General features: G+C 44.5%; 1 protein-coding gene across 2 annotated transcripts in view; it reads right to left on the minus strand.

Annotated features, from left to right (window-relative positions):
* The window catches only part of CACNA1S (calcium voltage-gated channel subunit alpha1 S), an 81,260-nt gene that overhangs the window by 57,386 nt on the left and 6,815 nt on the right, over window positions 1-17,059 (minus strand). For both annotated transcript variants that reach the window (XM_066625171.1, XM_066625170.1), the window contains exons 2-10: window positions 14,459-14,564; window positions 11,059-11,198; window positions 7,853-7,986; window positions 6,351-6,503; window positions 5,902-6,107; window positions 5,251-5,354; window positions 3,397-3,545; window positions 1,825-1,906; window positions 863-1,023 (exon numbers count right to left, since the gene is read on the minus strand). In XM_066625171.1, coding sequence (XP_066481268.1) covers window positions 863-1,023; window positions 1,825-1,906; window positions 3,397-3,545; window positions 5,251-5,354; window positions 5,902-6,107; window positions 6,351-6,503; window positions 7,853-7,986; window positions 11,059-11,198; window positions 14,459-14,564 — 1,235 coding nt within the window. The remainder of the gene's footprint in view (window positions 1-862; window positions 1,024-1,824; window positions 1,907-3,396; window positions 3,546-5,250; window positions 5,355-5,901; window positions 6,108-6,350; window positions 6,504-7,852; window positions 7,987-11,058; window positions 11,199-14,458; window positions 14,565-17,059) is intronic.

Consider the following 17,059-nt stretch of genomic DNA (forward strand, 5'->3'; position numbering starts at 1 on the left):
CGCTGTAATGGGGCTTACTACTGAGTAGACACACAGGATGTCTCCTCTGCTGTGGAGGAAAAGCCTCTTCTTGCACTGAGAGGGGACCTGCTCAGGGACCAGGCTGCAAGGGCTCGCAATGGCTGAGGAGGAGGGCATCCTGCTGGAGAGTTGGGGAAGGGAAAAACGGAGCTTAAGCCTGCAGAGCGGGCAAAATTGAAAAGGGAAACCAATGTGGGGCAGGTGGGGTTGAAGGGAGAGGAGGGCAGTGAGCTCAGGGGGCAGAGGGAAGCAGCCTGCACTCCCAACACAGGTGCCTCCTGTTAACCCCTTTGCCACTTTCACCTGGAGGAGCCGCAGCAGACAGCTGAAAGAGCCGCATGTGGCTCCAGAGCCACGGGTTGCCAACCCCTGCACTAGGTGGTCATGAGCCAATTTCAGGTGGGTCCCCATTCATTTCAATATTTTATTTTTAACATATTAGACTTGATGCTACCATGATATATGACTGCATTTGGGGAAATGTTACAGACCTGCACTTTTAACAAGCTACTATGTATATTCTTTTAACATGATAGTAAATGGGATTTACTCCTGAGTAAGTGTGATTGGATTGCAGCCTAGGATTGTTAAAAATTTTCCTGCTTGATGATGTCACTTTTGGTTATGACATCACTTCCAGTGGGTCCTGATAGATTCTGATTCTAAAAAGTGGGTCCTAGTGCTAAATAGGTGAGAACCAGTGGGCTAGAGCAATGAGATTCCTAAGGGGATCCAGCAAGGAAATTGAAGATGGACATCATCACAGGTCCCTGCCCTGCTTCATTCATCAGTTCCTGGGAAATTCTCTAAAAACTCTCTAAAATCATCATTCCGAGCTCACCTTGGGCCCGAGTCAGCCAGTCAGGTTGGTAGTGATGCTCAGAGGCTATTGAAATGGTGTTCAAACCAACAATCAGGATCACGAACCAATAGAAGAACTTGGACTTAACCACTTCACGGCATTTCCTGCGGAAAAGGCGGTTCCATCGACGCCAGTGCCGGCTAAAGGAAAAGAGGATAAGAAGAATAAAAATCAATATGGTGGCAGATTAATCCCTTTTGCCAACCTAGAGCATAGAGCCCCTACAAAGGATTCAGAGCCCAGCTCTTCTATGATGTCACCTTCTCTAGAAACTGTGACTGAGAACCACAAGAGTGCCTTTGGAAAGATGGCTGGTACCAGTAGGGTTGCAGTGATACACTAGAGCAAGCCTGCAAAACACAGGGCCCTTTGGGCAATTGCAGTCTCCTTCCTTGAAACCTCCTGGCTGATTTCCAAATACTTTCAGTCTTCTCAATTCTTTGTGCAAACATCTAAGGCCTACAGAACCATCAAAAACAGGGATGAGGTGGGAGAATTCCTGCATCACTATGTTCACATTGCTACTCTTCCTCTCTGCGGATTTAGAGAAGTTGGCATCAGTTTTCCAGCCTGTTGCAGATAGTTAAGCCACATGACTCACTGGTACCAGGATTCCCTTAGTGGGTGAACTGTGGGGGGAACCAAAGCCTTGTGTGCCATTGCCATTGGATTCATTGAGGAGAAGCAGGGACAGAAAGAGAGAGATGCAGGGAGAAGCGTAGGGAGAAAAGGGGTTATTCAAAAACAAGACTCAAGTCTTTTCACAAAAACTTTACATAGCTTTTCCATGGCTAATAGTCCTGAGCATTCTGGGTTAACCATGGAAAAGCCATTTTAAGTATATTCATTCAAGAGTATAAATATTAAAAGGAGCCCATATTGTTGTGCACTCCAGTGGCAGGGCATATAAACGGGTTTGGCTTGGTGGGCATTCTGCTTACAAGAAGAGAATCCATTTATTCATGCCTTCAATTTCATATAGACTCTCTGTCTCTGAGCCACCTTCGTCCAACGGCATCATCCCTGTGGAAGAAAAAGAAAGAGGAGCACAGTTTAAGTTCTAACAAGGTTATTTATAAAACTAAAAACGTATTCTACAAACACTGGATGGAAGTGTAACTCCATCTAAGGTCAAGCAGTTCTCCTTCCTTCTCTCTTCCTGCTCTTCCTTCTTCTCTTAGACTACACACCAAGCAATGCTTAGACAACAGGCAATGCTCTCAGCCCTGGTGATTCCTGACAGCAGCATATCTGAGAACACCATAAAACTACTAAGCCCCACGCAGTGCATCTGGGATGTCTATTTGTAGATATCCAACTCTCAAATGTACCTATATAGTCAGGGTGACCAGATGTCATAACTGCAAAAGAGAAGGCACCCCAAAATGTAGGACATCCAAGAAAAATATAGGATATGATAAAATAAAAGCTAAAAACACTTGTGTATTGATTTCATGTGGTTAATTTAGTTTACTTATTAAATTTGAAACTATATTACATATAATTTATTAACTACAACAAGGCTATGTGCTGCCTGCAGGGGCCTACTCACAGGGAAAAGGAGGACATTTAAGTTATTTTCCAGGACAGGAGGCTAAAAAGAGGACATGTCCTGGAAAAAGAGGAAATCTGATCACCCTGTATATAGTACATCCAATTTTGGTATTTCCAAACACACAGATGATCCCAAGAGATAAAATCAAACAAGAAATTACAAGGAACAAAAATATACACAAAGAAATGAGAAATCATAGTGACAATAGGAATAATATGTGGAAGACTGAGTGAAAAGTGCCAGGATGCCAACCAGCCCAGAAAATACAGAGAGCCCAGGCCAGCAGCAGGAGATGAACCCACAGGTAGTGATGGAGTAGGAGAAGGAAAGGTCCTTCCCCTTCTCTAGCATATCTCCAAAGAGCTATAAAACCCTATCGGACATTAAACTATTGTGTTCATCCACACTGGACAAGCAGGGCCAGTTTAAGATTGCCTGGTGGCTGAAGCAACATCCTAAATACGGCTCTCCTCCTACTTGGTGATGTGCTAGCCTCTACTCCTCCTACTCCCTGGATTGGTAAAGAAAGAGGGAGATGAAACAGAAGTGTGGAGGAGAGGGAAGTGTTTCTGACACTCTAACTCACCATTCTCCTTCCTCCACACTTCCTATTCCCCTCTGATCCCTCTTCCTTTTCCAATTCAGAGGGTGAAGGAGGAAAAGTGGAGGCAAGTAGGTAGATAGAAGTGGGTGACCCCAACAAATCTACTGTCCAAGGTGACTGCCTCAGTTGGCCTCATGGGGGGGGGCTGACCCTGTGAATAAGTATCATGATGTGAACGAGTAGCACGACATCATGAGAACCAGCAAAACCTGCTTGACTGTCAAAATAAAAATGCCTTGTTCATATAAATGTCTTCTTCTAGAAGCTGCAGTGGTTTCTGATTCATGGCAATTTTTATCTAGCAGTAGTTGGGTGAACCACTAGTCAAGCAGTGCTAGTTGATGGTCACAGTACCTTCACCACGTGTCCGATCACTGTCCATGACTTCTGCATGGACGATCCAGTCCATATAGCCTTTCATGTCCTCCTCTAATTGTTGCTTCTCCCTCAGTTTCTGGAAGGTACCCCGGGATTTGGCTTTCTCACGCTCTTTGGTAAATTCACTGGAACAAATCCAGAAGAGAATTAACATAATGTAATGGTTATGGACATGAACTATATGAGCCAAATCAACATATTTTTCCCCATGTCAGTGAACATTTTGTCCAAAGACTAAGTGGGCTGGGCTAGGAGGCAGAAGGGAGGATATTTCAACCTGGAGCTAATTATCAAGCATTGAATCATCTGCCTTCACCCAGGCGAAGTAGTTCATTTGGTTATCTGATTTGTTATTGGCAGATCACAAATAAATGCATCCTGGGTAAGAGGAACAAGCCTGAGAAGAATCTAATACTCCATGCTACAAACTGGTTCTTCACATTTGTGTAAGCAAAAGAGGATGCCAGATGCAGGGGAGGGCACCAGGATGAGGTCTCTTATTATCTGGTGTGCTCCCTGGGGCATTTGGTGGGCCGCTGTGAGATACAGGAAGCTGGACTAGATGGGCCTATGGCCTGATCCAGTGGGGCTGTTCTTATGTTCTTATGATGTTAAAGTCTGCAACATCAGAGCATTTGCTACCTTGCCAAGTATTCCCAGTCAACTCCTGACACTGCAAACTGAACTCCATGTCATTGCTTGAGTCCAAGTTGCAGTCTATTCGTGCTGCACCCCAAGATATGTTTACATGTATGAGTATGATGTTCTTAAGAGATCTTCATGCCCCTGGCATTCTGCTGTGCAGAACTAATGAAACAAGCAACTGAGACAGGAGCAATCAAAATATGAAGGAAAGATAAGATGTTTTCACCATCGTAAAGAAACTCCCAAGACCAGGGGTATCAATAATAATGCAGCACTGCCATCTGCTGCTCCCAGCACCACCCAGCACCGCGAAGTGATGCCTTGGCAGGAGTGGAGCTGCTGAAAGGGCAGCACTTGTAGAACCCAACTATCACACAAGCCACCCTTTTGGTAGCACCACTTCTGCTGACATGTCATTGCTAAAAGGATGGTCCACGTGATAGCATCACTCTTTCAGTAGCCCCACTTCTGCCAAGATGCTGGGAGGGGGAGACAAAAGGAGGCTTCAGAAGGTGAGGGACACTACTGGGGAAGGGGCGAACGGAGAGAGCGACAAGACACTGCTGAGATGCTAGGAGAGCCCAATTATCATGCAGACCATTCTTTCAGCAGCACTACTTCTGCTGAGGTGTCACTTGGCACATCACCTCTCAGTTGCTGAGCTGCATGTTGTGAGTAGGAAAGGGAAGGTTTGGAGTGGGGAAGGGGAAAGCAGGGGCAGCAGGGGGCAGGGAGGAGGTCGATCCTGGTGGCAGGAATTTGTACCAACTTGATCCTATTCCCTCTTTCCCAGCCTGCCCTGCTCCTTTTGTCTCCTCAAACTGCATAGCTGACATTAAGTTCGAGGAGACCCACAGGCCACAGAAGGCCTACCAAGAGGTAAATGAAAAACATTTTTATTTATCCTTGGTTGGCCTTCTGGTCATCCCTCCATAGCATGCAGCAAGTACTCTGTTAGAGTAGCATGGATGCATGCTATACCTTGGTGGGAGATAAGATTGGGCTGTTAGAACGTCAAGGTTGCAAATCCTATGCACATTTACTTGGGAGTAAGCCCCTTGAACACAGTGTGACTTACTTCTGAGTAAATCTGCATGGTTTGTGCTGCACATCACATTCAGGACAAACCTGCCTGTCAATAATGCTAAGTGAGGATGTAGGAGGCCACATGCTAGCAATGCTTACCCACTGAGCACACCCAAGATCAGGTTCAGGATAAAAAATGACCCAAGTAAGATGAGGCTGACAAAGTAGATCCAGGGCCACTCATTGCCAATGGCATCATTTACCTGAGGCAGAACAGAGATGAGATGATAAAGATTTGCAAGGTTGTAAGTGTCACTTTGAGAGAAATCTTCCCATTCTGGGGAAAGGGTTGACTCCAGGGCTTGGGAAACAACCAAGACCAGAGCTAGGTCCTTAATGATCCTTAACTCATTCAGTAGCTCTTCATAATTTGTCCCCTAATTTAATGATAAACCTGATGAATAACTCACTGGTAAAAGTGAGGGCCTGGGTTTCTGCCTGCAACAACTGCAACATCACCTGCAACATCTGCTTTGACAACTTTGGTCACTGATAATTTCAAGGGCAGACTTGTGGCTTGAACAAAGTGAAAATCTTGGAGGATCAACAGGTCTCCACCTTTGATGCTCTTAGGACTGGAACGAAACATTTTGTCTGAAACTTACTACAGTATATGCCATTCATTGGAACAACTCTGCAGTGAGTACCTGGGACCATATACGAGGACCCACATACTCGTAGGACCACATACTCTTAGGTTCACATCCTTGGATTGACCACATGGCCTCTCCCCCCCAATGCTCAACCTACCCAGTAAAGGACTTGAGTCCACCCTTCCATGGAGATACACTGGAAGACAGTCAGCATAGAAAACCCAAAGTTATCAAAGTGTGTGATGCCATTATTGGGTCCTGCCCACCAGCCCCTGCACTCAGAGCCATTGATGCTGCAGTGGCGTCCGTGGCCTGCGGTTGTACATGGCGAAGGTTTTTCATTTTCCACTGTGGCAATGATGTCTGTGGGGAAAAAATAGATTCAGATGAAAGGATCTACAGGGATGGGGAATGTAATCTTGCTTTCATCTGCAAGTACACCAGTCTCCAGTTCTAAATGGGGTGGAGCTTCAGAAGAGAGTACAGAAGACTCCATCAAGTTCCTGCTTGTACAAGAGCACTAGAAGCAGAGGTCTTGCCCCTTCAGGTAACGCCCCAGATATTTCCTGAACATGTGTTTGTTGGAGGACCCATCATAAGTCCTACCTGTCCCAATGAAGTAGCAGGTCTTGTGCATCTTGCCCTTGAAGAGTTCCTGCCCTACAATGGCATAGATGACGAGCATGAAGACAACAAGCACAGCAATGTGCAGCAGCGGCAACATGGCCTTGACGATAGAGTTCAGCACCACTTGCAAACCTGCAATGAGGAGGAAGGAGCAAGCTCTTCACACCACTGTTTTCATTTCCACCACTCTCACACCCTGTCTTCCCTTGTACAATGTGCTGTGCTGCAGCTGCTGGTGGCACAAGAGACACCTCCTTCTTCCCACTTTACTGCTCCCTACAGCACTGCTGTTGCTCACTCATCTGCCCACCCAAGTAGGTGGGTAAGCAACTGCCTTGTGAGGTGCATGGGACCCCACTGCCTGTGCTCTCCCCCAGGCAGTATTGGGAATTGGGCCACACAGACCCAATCATTACTTCTGCCCGGAGGGAAAGGGCAGGCATTCAGGCAGAGGTGACTGCAAGCAAGTGCAAAATAATCACAAGTGACTTCAAGAGGCCACTAGGTCCAATCCTCCCCCCCCCCCCCCCGAGAAAAGAGAGGTGAGCAAGGGAGAGTGGTGGCAGCTGGTATGTTTCAAAGATCAGTTAGGGGTGGATCCCATCACTGCTGTCTAGACAGAAAGACAGGCAGGCAAATAAGTAAGTGAACGTGGCACGAGTTCCTTCCCACCATCGCTTGCCTGCTGTCTTGCTGTGTGAAAGTGGGGGTAAAAAGGTTGTAGGGAGGAAGTCATGGGTTATGGCATCTTGATGAGCCCCCAAAGCTGCCAATGACTGTGCCATTTGTTTCTGGAAAAACTGGGAATACCTGCACCTCAGACTGAAGCTGATTTTGTAGCCCTAAATGGAAATAGTACTTCTGAGAAGAGGCTAGAGATCTCTAGCTGAAAAATGACACTCCTGCTGAACTACAATTTGCAGGATTCTATGGGGGAAGCAGTGACAGTAAAATTGGCTATCAAATCCCTACGTGAATATGCTGGGGCTGTTTGCAGCTTTCTCTGCTGTACGGCTAAGTGTGAGAAGCACTCAAAGAGAAGAGTAACATTTCCCAGCTTTCACAGAACAAAGCTGGCTTTATGGATTGCACAATTAGTGCAGGCACTGTAATGACAGCTGTCAGCTGTGAGAAATGCTGGGTGCATACAAGAGATCAGCATAGTAAGTACCAGTAACTACCTTTCCATTAATGTCTACTGTGGAGTTGGGATGTGATTAATTACTCTTTTATGACAAACATGCCTAAGCCACTTTAGCCAGCTGTAGTTATAATCTACTTATCATAGTCTGCTCTAAATAATTCTTTCCCTTTCCTTTTTTTAATTGCAACGAGCTGATGCAACAACACAATCCATTTATTTTATTCTTATTTCTCTGATCATCTATGGATGGAAAACCAAAGTGGAACGGTGTTCCGCTGTCTCAGTTCTATCCTCCTACATATGTCTAGTCACCAAACCGTATGAAAGGTTCACCCACTTGGTATTCCTGACACTAGACGTAGAGGCCGCAGCACACGAAAGGCTCGCAGAGCTTTGACATCAAAGCCACCCTGCCCACTGAGAAGTGCACCCTCGATTAAGCTGATTCTCTCCAGGATCACTGTGAAGACTCTACAAGACAGCAGAAATGGCAAGCAAAAAGAAACAGGAAGATGGTGGCAACAATGGAAAAGTCAGAAAGAGAGATTCAGTGACATGATCAGCATGCTGAACATCCCAGGTTCAATCCCTGGCATCTCTATGAAAGATCCCTGTCTCAAACTGTGGAGAGACATGGCCAGTACTTACTAAGATGGACCAATGGTCCAAACCACTTAGTATAAATCAGATTCATATATATGTTCAAGTGGCAATTAAAGCAAAGGCACATCAATCAAGCAGCACTGAGTGTTAGGAGAGTTGGAACAGACAAAAGAATATATTTCTTTACTCAGCATGTGGTTGGTCTGTGGAACTCCTTGCCACAGGATGTGGTGATGGCGTCTGGCCTGGGCGCCTTTAAAAGGGGATTGGACAAGTTTCTGGAGGAAAAATCCATTATGGGGTACAAGCCATGATGTGTATGTGCAACCTCCTGATTTTAGAAATGGGCTATGTCAGAATGCCAGATGCAAGGGAGGGCACCAGAATGAGGTCTCTTGTTATCTGGTGTGCTCCCTGGGGCATTTGGCAGGCTGCTGTGAGATACAGGAAGCTGGACTAGATGGGCCTATGGCCTGATACAGTGGGGCTGTTCTTGTGTTCTTATGTTCTTATCATCCTACTGTGTCTTGGAATGGAATTTGACTTCTTCGGCTATTATGGATGCCATATGGAAGCTACTTTAAATCACACAGATGAGATACAAAGAAAGTTTCCTTATACTAAGTTAGACCATTGGTCCATCTTCTAGCTCAGTATTTTCTGCACTGACTGCACCGCTCTCCATGGTTTCAGAGAGGAGTTTTCCACAGCCTTATCGGGAGATGCCAAGGATTGAACCTGAGACTGCACAAACCATGTGCTCTGCCACTGAGCTATGGTCCCTTTCTAGTTTGATGAATGTGGGCCAAAAAGGATGTTTTCCAGTGGAAAGGCAAAAACAGCCAGCATAGTGAGAAGCTGCACAGCAATGATTCACCATATGGTGACAACTCCATGTGGAGTGAGTTAATGTGCTCTCCATATGGCAGTGACTATGTTGGAGAAAGAATACAATTTAAGTCACCACCTTTTTATGATAAGCTAAAACAGAAAAAGCCAGAAGATGATCTGACTCTATGGCTGCAATCCTAACCAACTTTCCAGCACTGACATAAGGGCAATGCAACTCCGAGGTAAAGGAACAAACATTGCCTTACCCTGAGGAGGCCTCCATGACTGTCCCCCAACTGCAGGATGCAGCACATGCCCCACTGACACAGCTATGCCAGTACTGGAAAGTTGATTAGGATTGCGCCCTGCATCCCACAAGATGTATGTGAAAACCTGCTCCAATCATCTATCCACCCCTCTTCCTTGGAGAATGGAATTTAGCAGGGAATGTATGCACTGGATACAGATGTCCGGCCTTGCTCTCAGCTGGAGTGAGTGGATGTCTCTATGGGCTCCTGAATCTTCTCACTATTGAAGCATCAGCTCAATTAATTTTTTAGTAAGGGCTTCCCTGTATGCAAATAGTCTACCCCACCCCACTCCACCCTAGTCAGTTCATTTTCCTCAGCTACCTGGTTTGTGTGGCCGAATCAAACCAGATACATCCACTGGTAGTACTTTAGCAGTCTTATACTAACACTGCTAAAGCACATTTAAAAATGCAAGTCCTACTTATTTTCTCCACGCATGCACAATGGAGATATTTTAGCGTGACCCAGGCAGCACAAGGCAACAGGTGGCAGCTACATTTGAGATTCTAGTAGTACTTTGCCAGTTGCTGTGATTACAAGAATGAAATGGCTGCAGCATTCTCCATGCGCCATCTGGTTCACATTAGCTTTTCTTCAGGAAGTCATGTATTCATATTCACAGTCGTATGGAGAAAACAAGGCCTGATTCACAGTTTATGCAGCAGATTCTGTACACTTTTTTGTGTTTGCCCTGACAGACATATTTCACTAAACATTCAGGACTATGTGGTGGACACATGCATTCGGGGAATACAACACGGCACATGTTTGCTTGTTGTTTACACACTTTTTCTCTTCACACTTTATGGTGTTCACTAAAGCAAACACAACTGAAGTGAGGGGAACACCACAACTGCATAATATATCAATCAACTAAGTGGGGCTTGTGAGCACCTAGCGAGCCTCCAGTCATCCTTTCCTAGGGCCTTGGGTTAACACATTTCCCAAAAGGGGTGGGTGAAGAACAGAAAAATGTGTTATTTATGCCTGCATTTACTGTATGCATTTATTTAATACGTCAGTTTAGTATGTGGAGGGATTTCTGGAATGAGGAACATGTTCTTCCAAATACTATCAGCCCAGTTCTAACTAGTACTGGCATAGTGGGGTCAAGTGGCCTATGCTGTATCCAGCACTTGTTAAGAGCAGGCTGAAGGTCTCATCAGGGTTAGGGGTAATTTTTCCCTTATCCCAAGTAATGCCCCAGTCAGGGCTACTCTGATTCTGCATCAGCTATTTAGTTGGTGCAAGTCCAAGAAACCCCATGTTGGGCTTCCAGGCCCAGGAGGAAGGATAGGATATGGAAGGGGCCTCCTCTGCTGATCCCACACTCCTCCTGGACCTGACCTATGTCTCATTCTGCCCTCTCCCACCAAGCTACACCCCTCCCCACCTCCAGATCACCATCCCGCCACCCTCTCCCAGCTCCTGCGCCACCCCTTACCTCCACTGGTGACCAGGGGCTTCAATACTGCACTGGCAGGTGAGTGTATATCTTCTCACCAGTGCTGGTTACTCTAGATCATCGCAAATGTGCTTTACAAGATGTTTGTGATACTCTAGGTCAGTGCAGGAACCGCTGCACAGGTGGACCAGGTAAGTAGCACTGTGTTGTGAATTGATAATTTAGACTGCAGTCCTGTGCATGCTTACCTGGGAGATTGTCCCAGTGAACCCAATGGGACTTCTGTGTAGACATGCATAGGCTTATGCTGCAACTTAAGGAAACTGTGACATCACCCATCAAATCCCATTCAATCCTACATACAGAGAGATAAATTAAAATGTGTTCCTTTACCCCAAAAAGACTATGGTAAAATCCAGTATATTCCAGCCATTTCTGAGGTAGGCGTCCGCATGGAATAAAAACCCATAGGCAATTATCTTTAGTGCTGCCTCAATGGCAAATACAGATAGAAAGAAATATTCTAGCTTCTCCTGTAAAACACAGAAGGGAGAGGGAAAAGATGGACAATGTTAATGACACGGATACCTCACCTCAATCAGATTCTCTTCTTACACACTGGTTCCACAGAAAGGATGTTGAAAAACCCAAAGCTATGGGCATTGCTTTCCTAAAATGCAGTGTCACCACCAACTCTTGTTCTTACCAATTTGGCATTTTTAGAAGTCTCATCTATTTAGTGAGGTGAGAAGATCCAGGTTCAGTGACTAAAGGCCAATTCACTGGCTAATTTCTGCTGCTTTCCCCATCTCATGTCAGCAGAAACTCACAAATTTCAGCCATGGGAACATCCGTCACCCACAACGTACATTTCAGAACAGACTGAAGGCCCAATTCCATCAAGGTCCTACGGCAGTGCATCTCACAATCTCTCACACCACTGTCGAGCACCATGGAGCACTGGTGGAAATGACCAGCAGCTTAGCACGTGTGCCAAACTTGTCTGAACACTCTGCCAGCCCACGTAAGGAAGTTGATGGCGGGGGCATGGGTTCAAGGATCCCAGTCCATAATTGGGACAGCACACAGTGACAAATCCAAATGCAGCATGATTGACAATCAACAACTTTCTATAAATATCAATCCAATTAATATATTATCAGGTCATCAATGCAATTTGAATTGTATAAGGGCACAGTAACATAGGTTGAGTCTTGTTATACCTGTATTATTATTATTCCCAGAAGTGGATACCAAAAATTGCATTAAAGCAAATCCATTTAAAAAACAATGTCCCTTTGCTCCATGATTTAAAAACAGCCTTGCTAACCTTTGTGGTGTAAGACAGAGTCAGTAGGCAGACAATCCATCAATCAGTCTCCCTCCAGGCACTTAGAAAAGCTTTACTTAAGGCCAGCAACCCCTCCCTTCACCCAGAGCAAAGTAATTATCTTTCTTTCAGTGCTGGGGGGGGGGGGGAAGGGAGGGATTGCTCGACTTGGACTGAAGCTGTTCTAAGTGCCTGGAGAGAGAACAACAGATGGATTGTCAGCTGGCTGCCCTCTCTCCCAGTAATGAGGGACTTTTTCCCTTTAATTTAAAGGGCCCCTCATCCTGTTGAGATAAAACCACAGGTTAAAAAAAATCTGTGGATAGTTAGGTTATACCTGTATGTGTGGTAATTAACACAACTAAGGGCACAATCCTATGCATGTCTATTCAGAAGTAAATCCCATTGCATTCTATGGGGCTTACTCGTAGAAAAGTGTGTATAGGATTGCAGCCAAAGCCACACAACTGGGTCAGATGGATTCACAATAGCAATTTGGCTCTTCTTGATTCTACGTGAGTGATTATAGAATTGCTAGCCATGCTTGCGTCCAATCTAAGGCTGCCAACCAACCAGAACAACAACAAATACCCTGCCCTATAAATTTTGAGGAAGCAATATGAGTCTTGTTTTATATTCTCGAAGAGAAACCAATGGACTCTATTTCCTTCTGGCAGATCTTTCCCTGCTCCAGCAGTCTGTTGCCCTGCCCTTGCTAGTACTTTGAAGCATGGAAGATGATGTCATTTAACATGGCTAAGGAGGAAAGAAAGCTCTTTAAGCACCCCTGAGCCAAAGAGGCTGCTGACTTAAGCCCTGTCCATTCTCAGCTGCTTAGTGCTGCAGCTGGCTCAATTGCCTGCATGGCTACCTTTGGCGGTCACAGCCTAGAATAGTTACTGAGGCTGGTACCCTTCCAGCCCCCACAGTTCACATCAGAGGTGGCCGTTGCCAACCTGTCACTCACAGCTGCAACTGTCCGTCACCCTCAACTCCCCTCAGAGCTGTCAGGGCCTCTTCCCTGTCAGACTTTACATGTTTTAGAATGAAGGGGACTGAGGTTAGTGAGGTTTATCTGTACAGTATTTGTATGTTTTGCATTCGTTCTCACTGTGATATTCTTTAAATACTGTAGTCCTTCAGCAACAGCCCAACCCTAACTAAATTCCCATGTGGTGATGCAGTGATACCAGCGCAGACTTCACTGCATCCTGCAGGGGAATTTAGGCTGCTGCAGGTCACCTCAGGATAAGGGGATATTTGTCCCCCTGCCCCAGTGCAAGCCCCAGCAGCCTCATGGGTCAATTCTGACCTGCACAAGTGATATAGCTGGCGCAAGTCCAAGTTGATTTGCGCAGGTGGATTGAGCCCAGGAAGGGGGATAGGGCATGGTGCGTGCCAGAACCATCAATCCTGCCCCCTCCCAGACCCGATCTGCCCACTCCTGCCTCTGTTCCTCCATGCTCTGTTTTATTACTCCCCATCATAGAATTCAAGATGGCAGAAGAGACCAGCGAGGACAATCTATTACAGTCAAGGATTGTTATGAATAACATTTATTTATTTTATAAATAACTTTGTTATTTACAGCATTTATTTCCTTCTGAGCTGCTCTTGCACACACAATCCAGAACAAAAGAGAAATAATTCTTTACATATTTATTTTTTAAAATTGCAGTGCTATGTTTTATATATATAATAATTTATATATTATATATATTTATATAAATTTAATATATATTCAATATTTTACATATACATATAAAGCAGTGCTACGTATTATATAAAGATTACATACATGAAATATGAATTGTTTCTCTTTTGTTCAGGGTGGGGGAGGTAACAGCAGAGTCAACTTAGGCATTTTCCAAATATTTGACATGCCAGGCCCAAAAGTTTCACCAGCACTGGTCTAAGTTTTACCCAGCCTTTTCAGATTGCAGTGGTAGCATACATTTTTCTCTGTCTAAGGATTTTCTAAATTTTATCTGCAAATACACATGTAAGAGTGTAACAAAGGTGTTGGTGAACGTGTGTCACCCAAAAATGTTGTGGCATGTCACCTTTCACATGCATGTCATAGGTTTGCCATTACTCTCAGCCCAATGCTATGCATGTTGGCCCACACTCAGATTATGTACAAGGTGGCTTGTTTGCATAATTTTTCAGAATACACGTTTCTTAGTGCAGAATTTGGTTTATTCACTTTGCAGCCACAAAAATCTGTGTACAATGGATCCAAACGTATGTGTTTCAGACCAACCAAATCTGGTGTTTGGGGTTTCATGTGTTAAAAATATTAGAAGCTCAGGGAATCTTCCTGATGCTGCCTTGATGCTGTACCAGTAATTATCATAAAGCTAGTTTGGAGCATAACTCACGGAATCATTTTGGGAGAGGGGATGATGACATCATTTTGGTATGCATTCAGACAGGAGAGAAGCAAGAAAGATAACTTCTTACCAATCTTACGTTGACCTTGTTGGTATCATCTTCAGGCATGGGCAGGTAGATAGCCAGCGCCACACAATTGGCAAAGATGGTAAGCAGGATTATGATCTCGAAGGGCCTGAGAATGCTTGTTAAAGAACAGCTGATTGCAGAATATTGTGGCAGCAACAGGAATAGTGGAGTTGAAACCCATTCAAAGGGTGCTTCTGTTAAGTTGCTATGTGCATTCGCCATTTCCCCGTGAGGTGAGAAGTTCTGGTAGGGACAGAGCCTTGTCCAAATTCTGGCTTTCCTGGGGGGGGGGGAGTAGATTTCACACCTTCTTAAGTTTGATTTACTTGCAAATATACAGGTTGGGCATTAGATGAAGGCAAGTAGCACAGCACTCTAACAAGCAGCAACAAATTATAACAGACCCCCAGAGAGTAGTCCTGCACTGGAAGGTGGTTCAGCTCTTTTCCATTCAGACTGTCTCTGCCTGCCTTGCTCAGAAATTCTGTCTTGTGTTCTCTCTTTTCCTTCATGCATCAACCCCTTCTGTCTGGTGAAGGAAAGTAGAGCATGTGCCATCTTATCAGACTCTGGTGGCCCACATTCCTAAGAAAACTTCCATTAAGGCAGCATCCTGGACCATTAAGGGCTTTGGTTTGCCTGATGAAGCCTTAAGGCAGCCATTTTCAACCACTGTGCCGTGGCACACTGGTGTGCCACAAATGGTCCCCAGGTGTGCTGCGGGAGTTTGGTGGAGGGTCATGTTTTAATAGGACCATTGGGGGATATGAGCCCCCCACCAACAGCATGTTGTGCCTTGTCAATTGTCCAAAAACCGACAGTGTGTCTTGACAATTTTAGCACTTTGCCAGTGTGCCGTGAGACAAAAAAGGTTGAAAATCACTGTCTTAAGGCAACTCTAGTGAGATGCTATTTGCAATATTAACCCTCAGTCTTGTAACAATAGGTCTGATCTTGGAGAAATATAAATACCAACTGGAAATCAGTGTGGGATAAAATCATGGATTGACAGGTAAAATTTGCCAAAGTAACCATGTTTGATGATGTAAGATCCTGTTTTTTATCAGATGTGGGAATGATGTTTCATTTGGTAGTGATGTTGATAAGCTTCTGTTCGAAGGAAAGGAACACTCCTTGAATGAAGTAATGCTCGTAGACAGAGTTTGGGATTTAATTGTCTAATATGGTCACAGCTAGGGAACATAGGGAGCTTGAAAATGGTTTCATTGAAAAATGCTCCAGTTTACAAAATGCTGGAACTATAAGGTAAAGGTACCATGCTATCCACTCATATTTTATGGTGCAATAAAGGGAATCCCCATGTTTGAGAAACATATGAGTCAAAGACACATCACATGTAATAAATCTGACCTTAAAATACTTCTAAAACACTTCTTAAATGCCTTTTTAATATATGGATGTACTTGACAAGATTATACATTTGTGAAGACTAGATTTTCTTTCCTTTCTCTATTTTCTTGTATACATAATTTAATCAATATTATAACAGTATCAAATAATGCCTAATGAGGATTCTGAATGGTAATCTTGCACCTGATTGTACACATCCGTGTGTGCGCGCACATGTCTGCGCACCACCATTAGAAGTATGGTGGGTAGGCACAAGAGGCAGGACATTATCTGCAGTGGCAATACAACAGTGGAACGGCCTGTTTCAGGAGGAGGTTCACCTGGCTCCATCATGGCTCAACTTTTCGTTGAGCAGCTCAGACCTGTCTCATTTTTGGGTGCTGCCTTATGAAAATAGGTGTCTGATTGCACCTTTTTCGTATTAATTATGGTTTTCTATTGCAGTTTTTTTTTACAGTGATAACTTTGGATTTGTAAAAAATTTTATTACTGCTTTTTTTCTGCTACTATAACAGAAAGATGGGATAGGACTGCTGAAAGTAATGAAATAAACTTACAATGCTTTTTGAACAATTAAAATATTTTACATAAAGTCCTCATTGTTTTAATATTTAAACATTTGTATTCCATTTAAATATTCTCTAAAATCACATGCTCTTTATTTTCATCATGTTCCAGTGAATTCCCCTGCATATCCAGTGTGGATATGCAGTGCTCCCCAGTATGTTAAGATCTGATGCTGTAGTCAGGCAGAGCTCCTATGAACAAATAGTACTTTTCAGTTCTGCCAAAAGCATATTAGTACAACAGATGATAGACTGTTTCTTGGCAGTCTTGCAGCAGAATTTACAAGGTGCCCAAAGATCTGGGGGCATGTCAGGTTCTTTGAGTACTAATGTAACTTGATTCAGACAGCTCTCTCGCTCTCTCTCTCTCTCTCTCTCTCATGCGCGCGCGCGCACACACACACACACACACACACACACACACACAGTCTCGCTCCCTGTTTGTAGTGATATCTCCCTTGACCTTCCTGATACTGGAATGTTATTTCTCTTCACTATTTACCCCAAATGGGTAAGGGAGGTGGCAAGTGGCATAGCAAATTGCTGCAAAAAGGAGGGTGGTGCCTGCTCAATTGCTTGAAGGTCTCCTCTTGGGCCAACTGTGACAGATTAGACTTTCGTGCAAGCAGGAGTCTGGTTTGAGCACTCTTATTCCAGCTCTTTA

The sequence above is a fragment of the Tiliqua scincoides genome, chromosome 4 (genome assembly GCF_035046505.1).
Source record: "Tiliqua scincoides isolate rTilSci1 chromosome 4, rTilSci1.hap2, whole genome shotgun sequence".
Taxonomy (NCBI): Eukaryota; Metazoa; Chordata; class Lepidosauria; order Squamata; family Scincidae; genus Tiliqua; species Tiliqua scincoides.